Below are 17,769 nucleotides of genomic sequence, written 5' to 3' on the forward strand. Positions count from 1 at the left end.
AGTAGATTCTCTAGATTGCTGCAGCAGATTCTGCTGCTTCTTTCCTTCCAAACCATATACTCTTTCTGTCCTTTTGAGATCTGTGTGTGTGAATGTGTATGCTGCTGGAGAACTAGACACTTTGGAATTATTTTTGTTCTGTAGTGTTCTATCAACACTTGCTAACTGTCTTGATGCATGTAACTGTGGGCTAGCCTGACATCTCTGACCACATGAAAATTTTAAACATATTACAACAACCAGTATCTTGGATATACATAATCTACCTTGCTTTAGAAGTTCTAGTCTGTGACAACTTTTATTTCTGAAAGTTAAAGAAACAAGTGGAAATGTGTTGTTCCTCTGTATATTTAATATTACCCAAACTAGGAAGATGTTCTTAGCTTTAATTAGTAATGTCAAATTGTCTATAGCTTTGCACTGCAGTAATTGATATGCTTTTATCATTATCAGCTTCAAGAACTTTTAAGTTCTGTAAATAGTGCAAATTTACATAACTTTGGCACCAAGGTGGGGTGATAATGACATCATAGTAATTCCTGGAGAAAGTAGCCAATTGAAAACCTTTTGCAGTTCAAGTGAACTGTGTGTGTTCACAGAGTAACAGAGCATCTTGAATTGGAAGGGATCCATCAGGATCACTGACTCCAACTCTCTTGTCCTTGCAGGATCACATGAAGTTAAGTCATATGGTTAACAGCCTTGTCCAGATTCTCCTTCACCCTCTCAGTGAAGAACCTTTTCCTAACGTCCAGCCTGAACTTCCCCTGGCCCAGCTTCATCTCATTTCCTGGTCACCAGAGAGAGGAGATCAGCACCTCCGCTGCGCTGCCCGCTGTGAGGGAGGTGCAGCCTGCCATGAGGGGCCCCTCAGCCTTCTGATATGTGCTGGTTTGATACCGAGAAAGCAAGCTGGAGAATGAGGCTTTTCTTTCAGCAAATTATTCCTCTGACCTACTAACCCTGATGATGATTACTTGATTACTTACTGCTTGCTTCAGATATGAACTGACTTAATGTTGAAAAAAAATGGGAGGAGAAGGAAAAAAAGGGTCTGTGGAGAGGTGGAAGTGCTTAGTAATAGAAAAACTGAATGGAAAGACAGAGATGGAAAAACTACATTAAACTCAATCAAGCAAAACTCAAAAGATGCCAGATATTCCTTATCTAGCAGATTCCTAACAGTTTTACTGTCTGTAGTCAAAATTTGTCTTCAAAATGAACAGGGAAGACATCATAGAAATTAATACAGATGTGCTTTGCTAATTTGAGTTTGTAGCAACATGCTTGAAGTCCAGTAGGATCTGGGAGAAATTATTTTTGGTACAGTGTCTTAGAATGACACTAAATTACTGTGATTTTGAGAATAAATTATTTTGCAAGCATGAATCATGTGCATGATCCTTGTAAATTTTTATAGGTAATTTAAGTGTTAGACAGCTGTTTCTGAATTTAATACAGTAATTACAACTGAGAGATATTGGTTGAGTTAGGAAAGAAGATTTTGCAAATGTGTGTGATCTCTGGTAAATTACTTAAATTAGGGATATATTTGTAAAATGTTAAGTGCTAATGGTGTAGTTTTTGATAGCCAAGAAATGAGAAACAAGCTATCCTCTGGTGGTTTTTTTCTTAAGAAAATTACAAACTTTCATAGGGTACTGAAGCCTGGAAAAGTCAGAATCAAAACTCAATAGCCTTGGTGATTATTAAGCAGGTATTCTTTATTGCAGTGCTGGGCACATAGGGGATCACTCATCCTGTTGTATGTGCCCTTTAAAGCCAAATTTCTCATATTTATACAGATCAACTATACATATTCATTATAATATCTAAGAAAAGGAAAGGTTATTTCCTGGAAGTAATTTACATTAACTCCTCCCAGATAGAGCATGCTCAATGACACTCTGGGGGTCTTCAGGGATGAGGGCTGGACGTCTTCCTGTCTCTCAGTGCATGTTCTTTACGGTTTTCTCCATAGTCTCAAAAACACATTCCTGTACTCAAAAACACTTTCCTGCACAAACTAGTTAGGAACCCCTTTTAGCTGAAAACAAGATATGCTCTGTCTCTTCATTGGTTGTTGGTCTCATTATTCATTATTCCCCTGTCTTCACCTTTTTATATTCAAGGCTGTTCCACTGTTAGGGTTAAATTTTGTAGCTGCTCTAATGCATCAGCTCACATGGCTACAGACATTCTACTAAAATCTGAAACAGGCAAATGCTTTCTATTCTCAAAACACGCAAAATCTTTTTATATTAAAGCTATATTAATTAATTGTGTTTCAACCTACATCTATATCAATCTACTCAGCATTATTATGTATCATTGAATCAGTACAAAAGCATAACTACGTAAATTAGGGGCAAATTCTGTTTTATTGAGCGTTAGTGTGAATTAAGGATTTGATCAGAATTTGTGTGCATGTGGTGAGCATTATGCTGATTTAGCTGTCTTAAAAATGAGTCTTTGCTTTGCAGTGTATGTAAATAAGGAGCATTGTGTAAAAATTAATGCAAGGTACTTGCTCCCTTATTTATATATGTATTGATGACATTTAGTCATGCTTGTCTCCAGTGGATTTGACTAAACAAAGTTTGCCTAATTTAGGTTTGCCTAAAATAAGTTTGAAGTTTGCTTCAGGTCTACCTTGTTTCATTTCAAACAGCTGGTGATCTTCCGTGATCAAAGGGGTGAACTGAAGCATGTACCAACTACACAGTCTTTTTTGTGGCTCACCTGGTCAGAGCTGCCTCAGTAACAACTAGATTGTTGCTCTCAGTCTTAGATAACAATAAACTCTGTTAGTTGAGGATTTGACGGAATGTTGTTTATATAAATACTTGAGAGAAACCGAATTTGAATGTGTTACAGAGTATTTGTCCCTTTGCATGTCTTTAATCACTATATTCTTTGAAGCAAATATATCTGCTCTTGAAAATAACAAAAAAAAAAATTGTATTTATGCACAGAAACTTTAAACAAGGGTCTTTATTGAATTTGAACTTCATGAGTTTGTTGCATCTAGTAATATCTGTAAGAAAGATGGTCAATGTTATGAAATCACCTTTCAAATGTTCCTTGGATTCACAAAAGGAGACACAATTCTCTCTTTTTTATGCTGCATGGCTTTGCAGTTGTGAGGGAAGGTATGTAAAAATGGAATTTATTGAGAATAAAGTGAAGAAAGTGAAAGAGAGTTACCAGAGATTTCCTGCATGTCTGTGGGATTTGCTCTATGAAGTGATCTCCAGAATTCAGTGTCATAGTGGATGTCATGGTATTGAATAAGGAAATGTCAAATTCACAGAATCACTAGGTTGGGAAAGACCTTTGAGATTATCCAGTCCAACCGTACCAGTCCTCTACTAAACCATATCCCTAAGCACCTCATCTACCCATCTTTTAAATACTTCCAGGGAAGGTGACTCAACCACCTCCCTGGGCAGCCTGTTCCAATGCCCAAGAACCCTTTTGGTGAGGAATGTTTTTCTAATGTCTAATCTGACCCTGCCCTGGCACAGCTTGAGCCCATTCCCCCTTGTCCTATCACCTCTTGCTTGGGTGAAGAGACCAACACCCATCTCTATACAACCTCCCTTCAGGTAGTTGTAGGTTGTGATAAGGTCTCCCCTCAGCCTCCTCTTCTCCAGGCTAAACAGCCCCAGCTCCCTCAGCCGCTCCTCACAGGATTTGCCCTCCAGCCCCTTCACCAGCGTGGTTGCCCTTCTCTGCACTCGCTCGAGAACCTCAATGTCCTTCTTATGGTGAGGAGCCCAGAACTGCAGTCAGTACTCGAGGTGCAGCCTCACCAATGCCAAGTATATGGGCACAATCACCTCCCTGGACCTGCTGGCCACACTGTTTCTGATACAAGTCAAGATGCCATTGGTTTTCCTGGCCACCTGGGCACACTGCTGGCTCATATTCAGTCTGCAGTCAGCCAACATCCCCAGGTCCTTCTCACTCGTGCAGCTTTCCAGCTGCTCTTCCCCAAGCCTGTAGCTTCTATTATGTCCCAAGTGTAGAACTCTGCACTTGGCTTTGTTGAACCTCAGCTTGGTCTTGCTGAACTTCAGCCAGTCCTCTTAAAAGCAAGCTATGTATTCAGACTGAAACACATCCAAGTCAGCATTTGATATTCATGCTGTTGATGCCAAATGTGAAATCGGGGCATAGGCTGATCTCTAATGGAATTTTACCTTTATGTCAACAGCTGTGAAATACATTTATTCTGGAGAGGCATGTGAGTGCCGACTGCTAGTAGACATTGTAGGTGTGTCATATTTTTGTTTGTCTAACCTTGCATGACCGTTCTTTGTTCTGCCTGTTTTCTACTCAGTGTATAGTTCAGGTGGTGCCCTGGCAAAATACAAACCAGCTCCTTTCTTACAGTGTGGCCACCTGCAACCAGGACAACACGGTGCCTGATTCCCATCTAAATAGGTTCATGACACACAAGATGATTTAGTAGTTTGTTTTTTTCATTATCAGGAGTGGCTTGCACTGAACTTTGGTGTTGGAACTGCTCTTTTCTAAACTGACCTTCCTAGAAGGAGAAAGCATTAGAGGCTGACAAAAAGGAACTGCTTCTTGCTGCTCAAAGGAGAGGCAACTGCTTTTTAAAAACCAAGGATGCAGAATACAATCTTCTATCATGGAATCAGTTTACTTGCAACAGGCAAGGAAAGCTGTGTTCTTCTGTTACATGTTTAATGATCAAAGCACAGTGCCTACTATGGTCACCTCCATGCAGAGGAATGCTTGTGCTTGCTGCATCTCATTTACGGGCTCCTGTATGAGTTGGTCTGGGAGAATCATAGAATCATAGAATTGTAGGGGTTGGAAGGGACCTCAAGAGATCATTGGGTCCAACCCCCCTGCCAAAGCTGGCTTACAGTAATCTTCACTCCAGTCTCCAAGGGTTGCAAATTACTGTGTATGTAACTGAGGGGTATTACTTCACAACTGACTTCTAGCTATTACAGAAGTAGTGTAATTTGGTCAAACAAGTGACCAGACTCATGCCTTTAACTGCATGTTTCTGTTGTTGATTGTATGAATCCTAGAGCTATGTGATAGTTTGGTGTGTAAGGTCACACACATGCACTGAATGCTGCCCATTTTTCCCACAGACCTAGTCTGCAGTTGCATCACCAAGCTGATCTGGGTGGCTGTAAGCTAAGACTGTAACTTGCTTCTGAAAAGGTAGTGTGTAACATACCCTCAGACAACCTTCATATGGCTTTTAGTAAAGTTGTGTGCTGCCACAAGAGGCATTATGCAGTTAGTTAATTCCCTTGGATCATAGCAAAATTAAATCTGCTAATCAGACTATTGTACTAATCTATGTAGCACTTAGCATTTAAGTTTTTACAGTTCTTGTGGGGTTTCTCTTGAGGAAAATGAAAAAAAAATCCAAGAAAATCCTTAAAAGGATCATGGGAGGAATGAGAAGCAATGTGTACTTGAGAATGCAAGGCAGATTTGTCATGCCTTAGTTTGGCACATGTTTCTCTTGGAAGAGAACTATTTTAAACAGCTGCTCTGCTCTCCTTCCCCTTTTCCCCCAATTTTTATGATGCTGCCTTTAACACTGTGCTTATGCAACTGTATCTTTCAGATGAGCATGACTGAGAAACTCATTTGCCTTAAAAGCCTTCCCACCCCTTTTCCCATGCTACAGTTGGATGTTCAACAATGCAAATGCGTGTTCTATGCTTGCCAGGGCAAGAACTCCCTGTTTCTTGTACATTAAGCATGGAGGAGGATGTGAAGTGTCTGCTGGTTGGTTTTCAGGATATCTGCTACCTGGGAGTGTGACTGCTGAGAGTACCCTCTTGAACCCATGTTCAAGTACCCTGTCTTTCAAAGGCATATGGAAACAGAAGCATGCTGATTATGCAGATCTGTTCTCGTCACATATAATTCCTCTGTTATGGCACACAACTGCTGGAGCAGCAAGGTTTTACCCTGTGAGGCAAATGGGAAATTGGGGATTGTTGGCAATTTTCCTGATTCCTGTTGTGGAAAATTTGCAAGATGAGTGAAATTCTGGAAGTGCTTCCTTGAATTTATTAAAAAATTAAATGCACTACAACCAAAAATCATTATGTTTATTGAGTGCATAAAGAATCTAGTCATGTCAATTATACATTGTAGAGGTGTTTAAAATTATATGGGAATCTGAGACCCTTTTTTTCTATTCCCATAGTAATTAGTTTCAGCCAGTCTTTCGGGTTACCACCGGTACTCAAAGATCTCTATGCCAAATTTGTTGCAGAAGTGGTACATCACTGGCACCTGCCAGCCTGGCTTGAGGACAGGCACTGGTGCCGGAGGAAGGTAAATGCCAAACTGCTGGAAGCCCTTCCTGCTTAAGAGTTCAGCAGGATGCCGCAGGGTGTCATCAGTGCGCTCAATACAGTCCGGCTTCTCTCGGGGATGCTCGTGGTAGTGATGTCAGTCAGAAACGATTGTTTCCTGAAACTGCAAACCCCCAAAAGCAGAATACAGAAGTCTGCAGTGAACTGTTGGGGTATGCTTCAAACCAGCCCCCAAAAACAAGCCATTCCGATCAGCGACACAATATCTGAAGCTGGTGAAGTTGAGAACAAGAGGCCCAAAAGCTTTGAAACTGGTAGCTGGGTGCTTGTGAACACAGGTGTAGCAGGCTTCCAAGTTCAATTTGAGCAGGTATTTGTAGAGCCAGGTTTAAAACCAGGTAGGATATACTTTACCAAAACCAGGGGAGAGTTGAAGAAAAAACCAGTATTCTAAGACGGATTCTAAGAAGCCTTTTAAAAAGATGGATGAGTGAATGGTAGGGTTTCTTTTTAAATTACCTTATGAAGAAATTAAAGACATCAGAGTTTCAGGTTTTGTATCAACCCATGTAAAAGTTAATTTACCTTCCTTGCTAATATTTCTGTTCTTTTGATTGAGACTGAGAGATGAAATGTCACAGGAAATGACCATCTGCTTTTCCTATTAGATGTTTAAGTTTTGGACTGTTGAGAATTTTAACTAATCCATTGATGGGCTGCTCACTGTAAGGGGGAAACTGTTCTGCACTCCAGGCATCTGTTCCTCCAGCAGCTGGATGCAATAGAAGAATTAGGCAAAACAATTCAGATGCGAATGGATTGGTTCTTGGTTTTGTCAGCGCACACAGGGAACTGGCTCCCTGGTGAGTGGATGATAAAATAATTACAAGGGCTTGGGTTGCATGTGTGATTTTGCATGCTAGACTCTTGGGACCAAGAAATGTTGCTTGTCGGTTAAGCTCCACTCCCACGAAATGGATGGCAAAGTCCAAGTTTCATAAAGGAAACCAGAGCTAACAGGTGAAACTTGCAGAGGCAAGCGTTGCTTTTCTTAATTTCCAACTCTGGTGGCTGTCCTATATTCTTACTGTACGGCACTAGCTGCAGAGAGGTACAGGGGCAGGCGTGATCCCTTCACCATGCACAACATCTGCAGACAAAGATCTGCATTATCATCTTAGGGCTGCATGTTTGGTTTTGGAAGTTGTATATCAAATAGAAGGAAAAAGATTTCTTCACTACTGGTTTTACGAAGTCCTCCTGGGTTTTGAGTTTAAAGTACATTCTGTTTGCTGATGAGGTTTGTGTGAAAGCACCCCATGAAGCTCATTAATGTAACACTGCCTTGCAGAATCCAGAAAAGCCGGTTACAGTAGTGCTGCCAAACATGAACTGACATGCAGTGTGACAGTTGCTCAGGATTCCTGATTACAGGTTATTGTTTCTGAAGCCCCTGTCGTTATGTTTACCTTTACTCTTTTACAACACTGTGGCTACGGAGTGTAAAAGGACACCATTCCTTCAGCTTGGCCAGACACGGGAAAAAAACACTTTCCTGTTCTGTTGCATTCTTGCAGCAAAATATTCTGGACAAAAATTAGGAGTGAGGGATTGGCAGCGTTTTCTGAGTAAGAATTTAAACCAGCCTCCATAAATATCAATACACAAACATAAGGAACTTGTGCAGCTGATGGCTGCAAATATCTGCTGAATCGGTGCTTTGTTTTTTCCTCACTCCTGCTGTAAAGGAATGATAAGTCACCCATCCCTTGAGCTAGTAGATGTACTGACTGTCACTGCTGAAGGTTATTACACTTAACTAATTTAGACATTGTTGATGACAGTTACTAAATATACAATATATGAACATGAGTAGAGGTGCCAAGTATCATACTAAGTACAGACTTAGTGGTTCTACTTAAACAAAAATGACACCTTAGCATAATTAGTAGTTTTTACTTGAGATGCAGCATTTGCAGTGGTCAGCAAGTTTGAGGTTTTGTATTTTCAAGATTATGAAACTGAAGTAACTATTTTTAACTGCTGATAGCTCACTAGCTATTTCTCACTGCTGTCAAGGTTGTTGTGGTAACTTAAATTTTCTAATTTTCACCAAGTGTGAAATGTTCAGTGGCTTCTAAGAAGTTCTGCAGAGCTGCTTATTGAGCTTGTAATAATAAGATTGTCTCACATGATATAATTTTTATAAAAGCAAGGCATCATGCATAAAATCTGAGTGCTGTAATGGAAACTGGACTAGTATGAACTAAATAAAAGGATGTTCCCAGATTGTGTTTCACAATATGGACCTGCTCATCCAATTACGTTTTTTTAAATAGTCTTAATTAAGTGAGCTCCTGTATTCTACTGTGATACTCATTGTAACGAAAATATTCATTGACTTCCTATTGTGTTTTCAAGAGGTCCTTCAGGGATAAAGAACTGCTCCTGCCAAAGGGTTGTTGGTTCTTCCTTATTATGTAGCTTCAGGATCCTTTCAAACTTTGGTATCGTCTTTGATCTTAAACTTAGAATTGTGAAGAGACAATGTTGCCGGAGTTGTTTGGCAGAGGGATTCCTCAACAGCCTCACAGGTTTTTTTCTTCAAAAAACCCCTTCGCTCTGTGCTTTCTCATTTGCTTTACATTTCCATAACTGTCTAGAGGTTGGCTTTTTAGTGTTTTTTTAATTTAATATTTATTATTTTTATTTGGCATTTATTTTTAGTTTTGCCTTTGGCATTCATGTTTCATTATGTATGAACATTCATTTGCCAAATCCCTGTGGATTTTCAACTTTCATAGTTTTCACTAGACTGGTAAATATCCATTTTTATTTGTAATGACCTTCCTTTAACTTCAACCTTGTTAATAAGTCAAATATTTAAGTTCATGTGGCTTACTAGTGTAATCATTGGTGATGCAGGTGGCAGCCCTTTTGTCTTCCCCTAGGTAAATACAGTTTCCTGACAACGCTATGAGTCGATCTTAAAATTGTTGAATGCATTTCACAGGAGATTGTACTTATTTTTATGTTTTCAGTTGGAATATCTTTATAATTATCTAATACCTGTAGGTTTGTATTCTGAGTTTTATGTCCTTCCTTCCTTCGTTTTCTATTCTTGCAGGAAGATGTAGATGCTATGAAATACTCCATTTTCTTTGACTTTCCATCCAGTACCAAGGGGATCACGTTCATTCCACTTTATCCAGATATTAGTCTCAAGTGATCTTAAATTATTCATATAAAAATGCTTTAGTATTTTGAGTAATACTCACAAATACTTAAACACCAACTGCTTTTTTTCAGAACTGGGACCCATTAACATGTTGGAGGTAAATTTAGGTGCTGTGTATGTGCTGTAGTTGCTCCCTAAAACTTTCCTTTCTGTGTGGCTCCATATGGAATTTTTATGGCTCTATAATTGAATTTTCTTGTCAACTTCCAAGGGGTCTGAAAGAGAGGTAAATTGCTAAATTTTAATTGGATAAAATCTGGTTCATGTATGAACACATTTTAAGAAATTTGTCTAGAAATAATAGAAGAAAAGTTGCTGCTCCCGAGGTTCTTTTCTCTGCTATAATGGTAAATCAAACTTATAAAAGTAGCTTGGGTGTCTGCTGACTCTTGGGTGGCTTCTTTGGGAAATCTTTCACTGTATTGGAGTGCTGACTTTGACATCTCATTATGCTTGGTCGTAGTATAAGTAAGCTTGTGTTATATGGTGTATATAATGATTAACCTATGTTAGCTCCAGAATGCCTACCTGGTGACTTGGTTTTGGCAGCAAGGGCTCAAAACTCTTCAATTACTCATCTGTAAATTCTGTTGAACTTGAAAAGTGTTAGACTTGTATCACAGACCAGTGCCTGCAAACCTGGACCAGCACTCTGAATAAAATGGTCTAGGTGTGCATAAACACTTTGGAGTCTGGCAGTGTACTCTTAAAACCTTGGCTTCCTTGCTGTAAATTACCCCGCTGTGTGTTCATTCTGTGATGGCTAAGTACAGAGAGGCCAGCAGCTGCACTGGAACAGCCTGGAAACAAGACGGGGAGCAGCGTGACCTGCAAAAAGTGTGACCTCCTGTCATGTGCGTGAGGATAGTTTAGCTTTTCCAGCATATAAACATCTTATTACTTTCTTTTCTGTTAATTTTTTCTTACATTTTTTCTGTTCCACCGGGCGTTAGTTAGGGCATGCACAGATCATTCGGGGTATTTTTAGAAAGCGTAAATAATGGCGGAGGCATGCTTTGAATTTTCCTTCTAGCAGCAGCAGAAGAAACGCCAGCACTTCACATCACATGGCTGCTTAAACAAGTATACATCTATTCTAGGAATATTTTCCCACCCAAACATAGCGTCCAAGGGCCCTGCGGAGACCGTGCGCTTGCTGGAGCCTCGCTCACCCTCAGGTCTGCCCATTGGAAACTTAACCACTCAGTGTCTCTGTCCTAACTTTAAATCTCGTGGTGTTAGTCCTTGGTCGCAAAGTGATGGGGAAGAAATTTAAGCCACCTTAACTTCCAAGGAAAGACACCTGCGATGGCACATCTCAGTTTTCCGCATATGGAAGCAATGGAGCATCCGAAAACACACACGCGCCCCCCCCCCCCCCCCCCCCCCCCCCCCCCCACACACACACACACACCCCTTTCCTTTCACAGCTGAAGCGGTTATAACACCGACGGGTTTGTCCCCATGTTTTCCGTGGGGCTGAGGGTTTTTTGAGAACAAAACCGCTGAGTCGGGGCTATCAGTGGGCTGCAGCGCCTGTGGGCTGCTGCTGCTCCCCGAGTGGGTCTGCTCATCCTGCCTCGCCTTGTCGCCGGCCACCCCAACCCCCTTCCCTGGGACAGCACCCGGGCCGGGGCTACCCGGGCTCGGCAGCCGCGGGACAGCTGGACAGCTCTCCAGGAGAAGCCGGCGAGGGGGAGGGGGCGGGGGCGACGCTCTGCCGGCTCACTTCGAGCGTCGGCCCCCTCCGTTCATCCGTCGGCTCCGCCTCGGGCGCAGGCGACGTCAGTGTGCGTCAGGGCCGAGCCCCTCACCCTCCCTCCGCCCGCGGGACCCGCCGTTCCTGCCCCTTCCCGCTGCCCTCGCCCGGCGTTGGGACAAGCAGGAACCGCCACCTCGGCCCAGCCGGCATCCCCTACGCTCCCCTCCCCGAGAGTCGCGCAGTGCGAAGATGGCGGCGTACAAATTCCTCCTGACGCCGCTCAGCCGCCGCATCCTCCTTCCCGCCACGAGAGCGCGGGGCGCCGGGGCTGAGGTAAGGCGAGGCGCTAGGGGCCCGCCCCGTCGCTCGGCCGAGCTCCCCCACAGCGGGCGGCCCCGCCGGCTGCCCGCGCTTCCTTCGTGGTCTCCTCGCCCACCGGGCCTTGGCTGCCGCGCCTGCCCGGGCGGCGGTGACCTTGGCGGGGTACCCGCCGCGTCAGGGCCGCGCTCGGAGCCGCCTTTCGCTGGGGTTCGGCGTTTCCCGCGGGCGGGAGAACCGGGCGGGGCCGGGCAGCCGCAGCCCCGGGGGGTAGGCGGGCGCCCTGCTGCCCCGAGGGTGGCGGTGCCCGCGCCCGTGGGGAAGTGGTGGGCTCGCTTTGTTTCGGGATTTTTATATCATTACCGTGGCGGTTGTGGCGCAGAGGAGGCCCGCGGCAGCTGCGGCGGGAAGCGTAGCGGAGCGCGGCCCCGGGGCAGGCTTGGTCCCGGTGTCCCCTGGGGATGCGGCGACCTTCGGGTACCGGGCTTTGAGGTTTAATTATCTGCCCTGCGTTTGAAAGGGGAGCGCAAGTACCGGGGGTTACCGTGAGTTTCAGTGCCGCGCTCACCGCGTCGCGCTGTGCGGAGGGTGAGCTGCAGGTGTGGGCAGGAGAGGCCAGCGCGGCGTGCGCAGCTCCCGGGAACCCCGCCGTGTCCCGCCGTGCAGCTCGCTCACTGGCTTCGCGCTTCCTGGGGGAAGCTTTTGCCAGACCTCGCTGGTATAATGGTTTCCAGCACACGTGTAGCGAAGGGCGAGTTGTTTATTCGTTTGTTTGTTTTGGTCTCTTCAGCCAGAATTGTTTCTGTGGGTTTTTTGTCGGTTTGTTTGAGCCGAAACAGGTCATCGACTGTTTCTCATGCCGTGTTTGCTCTTCCTGACGCCTTTATGGGCCAATAATCACATCTCTTCCAGCCTTTGTTTTGCTAAGCTGTATTTCACTCTAATACAAAAATATAATTAAATTTTGTTGATCATTCTATGAGTTTATCTGTCTCCATGTTACTTCTCTATTAAACTGGAGCTGCCAGAATTGCAGCCAGCTCCTGCTAGGTGATTCCTGGCACCTCTGTGCCCTGAAAGCAGGTTGCTCTCAGGAGGGACAGGAAAGGTTTGTAGTACAGAAAGGCAGATACCCTCGTTAGAGACATCCAACCTGGGAAGGCACACATATATAACACATGCTGCTCTGTGGTTTCCCACTGTTGCAGGCAATGGGGAAGATTAAAGAAAAGGTACCACATGATCTCCTTAAAATATTTTCCTATGTGTGAGTACAGGGACACAGCAGTGGCCTGGCTTCCCTCCAGCCCTGCCCTTCAGGCCTGCCTGCAGCCCTATTGAACCTCGGCTCCAGCACTCAAATGCAGGTGGTTTTTATCATTTGCATACCAAATGTGATCAGAAGAAATGATCTTCACAAAAAAGTTTCTGAAAGAAAAAGTCACGGTATGGTGGAGAATGGGTCTTCTCAGCCGTCACTGTTCCTTATGACCCACATGCTGGTTTGGGGTTTGGTTTTTTTTGAGCCCATCAGAACACAGGAATATAGTGTCTCCATTGAGAAGGAGATAAGCCTCCATTGAGAAAGGTCTTCTTAATATTCAATGTAAACTGTTGCAGCCTTAATTTTTTTAAGAAGGCAGATTGTGCAGTGTTGAAACCGAGCCAAAAATTATAGCCGTGGTTGTAACTGGATATTAAGGCAACCCACTGGAGAAGAATTAGGCTATTGTCTTGAAATGTGTAGATTAATTTGCTTATTATTTATTTACTTATTCGTCTCCTTCTTTGCCAGTTTAAAATTTCTCAGTTCTACTAAGAAATTAGGAATGGAAACACCAGTGTTTAGTATTTTAACTTCCAAATGCTCTCAATTTATGGTCAATGAATTGACTTAAATGTCAGTTGTTCCTGGTGCCTTGACAGTTCTTGATTAGGACTAATGTATAGTAGCATTAGTGAGAAATACTTAAAAGGAGGAAGAAAAAAAAAGGGTAACTGTGACCTTTGTAGATAATAGGTGAGTTATGATGGTTACAATGTAATGGCTTTTCAATGTGAAATCTAGTTTTGTGGGTGGGATTTATGTTCATATCCCTCTTGCCTATTTCATCAGTTTGTTGAAGTCTCCCTGAGTCTAGGCTGTTCTTCAACAACACTAATTGTTCTAAATTTGCATTAGGAAGCTGGGGGAAGTTCACTTCATTGAAGGGAGTCCATGCTTGCTCTATTGCCAGCACAGCGCTGTGCTTCATGTTGTTCCTTGACCTCCATTCAGATTATGTGGTGGTGTTGGCTCTCTGCTTCAGCAATTTCTGGTTATGCTTAGTGTTTGGATATCTTTGAAGCTAAAAATAGCAATATGTAGGTTAGAGCAGTGTTTGGGGTGCTCTAACCTATCCTGAGGAATTGCACTTGTGAATCTGTTCACAATTAGTCACAATTTATTACTTGTTCAAGGTAAAATTCAGGGTAAAATCCGTTTAGGTGTTTTCAGATTGATGGAGCTCATGTTAAGCTTAAAGCTTTCATAATACATACGTATGTTATAAAATAGGGGTGATATGGGGGATAGAGAGACAACCGTGTCTTGTTTTTGGAGACATGAACCCTTCTCCCCTCCTCAATGTTAAGTGTTCATAGTAGCATTATCTTTTTTTGTGTGTGTGTATTTCACTCTTAATTAACCAGAGGGATGATCGTCATTATAAAGCTACTATATAATGCTCTTTATTCATTCCCTTGTTTCTTTTAATGTTGTTCCAGATTTGTGGATGCTATTTTTCTACCAGCTGTCATCGCAGCACCAAGTTTTATACTGATCCTGTTGAAGCTGTAAAAGATATACCCAATGGGGCAACTATCCTTGTTGGTGGTAAATACTTAAATTCTTTATGGATCCAAACACATGTTTAATTAGTAAGATACTTTTTACTAGTTTACCATGTTTCTTTTAATATTAACTAATTTGAGAATCCATATGTTTGTATGAGTATTTTAAAGAAGTAATTTCCTGCTCTGCTAGTGAGGGGCAGGCTCTTTTCAGTGAGAAAATACCAGTTTGTTTCTTCAGGGAGGAAAAAATATTCAAAAAGTCATTACGTTTTTTTTTCCCCCCACTAGTGAAATGTTAGATTTTACTTAGACTTTTGGGCCAGTTTGAATGCAAGAAAATCAATTTGGGCTTTTTCAAGTTAGCACTGTTAACTTCTTTTGGTAAAGATATAAAATTTAGTTTAATTGTTTTTATGGTGGCATTCTCTATGTTCTGTGTCTGCCTAGTTGCTCAGGCTTTGTGACCTTGAACAAATGGCCTAACATGTTTCTGGCTGCAGAAAGTGAAGATAACACTTATCTATGCTACACTAAATGGTTATGTGTAGCATTTCCAGAAGAGTCAAGAAGTTGTGTCATAGTGACTTTCTCTGTGACTTGAGCTTTTGAATATTGTAGATAATTTGCACCATTTCACACTGTTCAATCTGGTGAAAGAAAATCAATCTCTCTAGTAGGCTCTGAGCAACTTTTAGTATTGAAAAAGTAATGAATGTGAGGTTGTAAAACATGGGAGACCTCACTGGAGATGTGTAATGAGGCAAAGAGCTTTCTAGGAAGAATGATTGTATTTTTTTGTTGTTGGAACAGAGGAAGGTCTGACTTCGGTGCCTCAAATGTCGCATGGTACTTTATTGTAGATGTACTGCCTTCTTCCATAATAGGTAGGAGTGTGAGGCACCATCCCAGGCTGGGTGGAGATCTATGTCACTGTGCTTCCAGTAACACATCTTCCTGAGAACATAAAGATTCCCAGATTTTTATCACCTAATTATAGACTAAAGCTGTATGGGAGAACTCCTTGCTCATCCTGTTTGGCGTTGTTATTCACAGCAAAGAACAGAAAGTTCTTGGGTAGAAAGAGGAGTGATTAGAGAACACATCAGGAGAGCGAAGGCTCTAAGCTCTTCCATTTGTAGGTGAGCAGGACTTTGATGGTTAAATTTCTTTCATCCAAACTGGGAAGCATTTAGTGACTGGGAGATTCCAGTGCTGCGTTGCAACTCTTTCCAGAAGTGTTAGTATTCTGTTCAGGCCTGTCAGTCTGACCTCAGTCCCGGGGAAGATCATGGAGAGGGTCATGCAACATGTGCATGATGGCCAGGGGATCAGACCTAGTCAACATGGGTTTACAAAAGGTAGATCCTGTCAAACTAACCTAATCACCTTCTATGACAAGGTGACTTGCTTAATGGACAAGGGGAAGGCTGTGGCTGTGTTCTACCTGGACTTCAGTAAAGCCTTTGACACGGTTTCTCACAGCATTCTGACTGAGAAACTGGCTGCCACTGGCCTTGACAGGTGGACCCTCAGCTGGGTTAAAAACTGGCTGGATGGCCGGGCCCAAAGGGTGGTGGTGAATGGAACAAAATCCAGCTGGAGGCCGGTCACGAGCGGCGTCCCCCAGGGCTCAGTCCTGGGTCCAGTTTTGTTCAACATCTTTATCAATGACCTCGATGAAGGGATTGAATGCTCCCTCAGTAAGTTTGCAGATGACACTAAGCTGGGAGGAAGTGTTGATCTGTCTGAGGGTAGGGAGGCTCTTCAGAGGGATCTGGACAGACTGGACCGATGGGCTGAGATTAATGGGATGAAGTTTAACAAGGCCAAGTGTAGAGTGCTGCACATGGGACATAACAACCCCATGCAGTGCTACAGGCTTGGGGGAGACTGGCTGGAGAGCTGTCAGGCAGAGAAGGACCTGGGGGTGTTGGTTGACTGCAGGCTGAGTATGAGCCAGCAGTGTGCCCAGGTGGCCAGGAAAGCCAAAGGCATCCTGGCTTGTATCAAAAACAGCGTGGCCAGTAGGTCTAGGGAGGTGATTGTGCTGCTGGACTCGGCCTTGGTGAGGCTGCACCTCAAGTACTGTGTCCAGTTCTGGGCTCCTCACCATAAGGACATTGAGGTCCTCGAGTGAGTGCAGAGAAGGGCAACCAGGCTGGTGAAGTGGCTGGAGGGCAAATCCTGTGAGGAGCAGCTGAAGGAGCTGGGGCTGTTTAGCCTGGAGAAGAGGAGGCTGAGGGGAGACCTTATCACCACCTACAACTACCTGAAAGGAGGTTGCAGAGAAGTGGGTGACAGTCCCTTCAGCCAGGTGACAGAAGATGGGACAAGAGGAAATGGCACAAAGCTGTTCCAGGACAGGGTCAGATTAGATGTTCAGAAAAAGTTTTTTACTGAAAGTGTTGTCAGGGCCTGGAACAGGCTGCCCAGGGGGGTGGTTGAGTCACCTTCCCTGGATGTGTTCAAAAAAAGGTTAGATCAGATATATGGTTTAGCATAGGACAGGAATGGTTGGACTTGGTGATCTTAAAAGTCTTTTCCAACCTTGTGATTCCGTGTTGGCTCAGCTAAGGACCTTGTTCTGCTCAGAAGAGGTTGTCAATGAAACAGTGCATGTTCTCAGACTTCTGATTAATCTGTGTTCTTTCAAACACTTGTTACATGTGTTCAATTTTCTCCTATTTTACCTAGGTTTTGGATTGTGTGGGATTCCTGAAAACCTCATTGGGGGTTTACTGAAGACTGGAGTAAAGGGAATAACAGCAGTCAGTAACAATGCAGGGTAGGTATTCATATGGTTTAGTAAGTGTTGTGTTTGTGCAGAAGGCTGTTACATATGAAAACCCCTTACTTTTCATCATGAGAATTTCCATATTAACCACACAGCTTTGTTTGAAAGTTATTTTTTGAATGATCCCAGAAAGCACAGTACTGTATGTTTACTCAGCTTTGTCAAGGAACAGTTGTCACTCTTATAGATAGTTAGAATTAGGTATTTATAAATATGTATATATAATGTATTGTATATAATATATAAATACATAATTACATAAAAGTGATTGACTGTAACTGAAAATTCTGACTAAGGTGCTTTAAATGTAATGTTAGTGGGTTTTGTGTGTGTACTAAATAGGGGTCAGTTGTTTTTAACTACTGTTTGATGCTTTCTGACATTCTGTTACTTAAAACCACTCAAACAATACAACAACAACGGAGAATATTTACAATGGAGAGCCTCTTTAATGAACCTTAGATTTTTAATTTCTTTTTTAGAAATGTTTACCCATTAAGAAATTCATGTGGGGTTGACAGAATAATTGTTGTTTTATATATAATTTCTCAGC

General features: G+C 42.9%; 1 protein-coding gene across 1 annotated transcript in view; it reads left to right on the forward strand.

Annotated features, from left to right (window-relative positions):
• The first annotated feature begins 11,517 nt into the window (after positions 1-11,517).
• Positions 11,518-17,769, forward strand: part of OXCT1 (3-oxoacid CoA-transferase 1) — an 88,141-nt gene continuing 81,889 nt past the window's right edge. The window contains exons 1-3 of the mRNA XM_084278730.1: positions 11,518-11,602; positions 14,354-14,462; positions 17,117-17,207. Coding sequence (XP_084134856.1) covers positions 11,519-11,602; positions 14,354-14,462; positions 17,117-17,207 — 284 coding nt within the window. The 5' untranslated portion in view covers position 11,518. The remainder of the gene's footprint in view (positions 11,603-14,353; positions 14,463-17,116; positions 17,208-17,769) is intronic.

The sequence above is a fragment of the Gallinula chloropus genome (genome assembly GCF_964237585.1).
Source record: "Gallinula chloropus genome assembly, chromosome: Z".
In the NCBI taxonomy this organism is placed as follows: Eukaryota; Metazoa; Chordata; class Aves; order Gruiformes; family Rallidae; genus Gallinula; species Gallinula chloropus.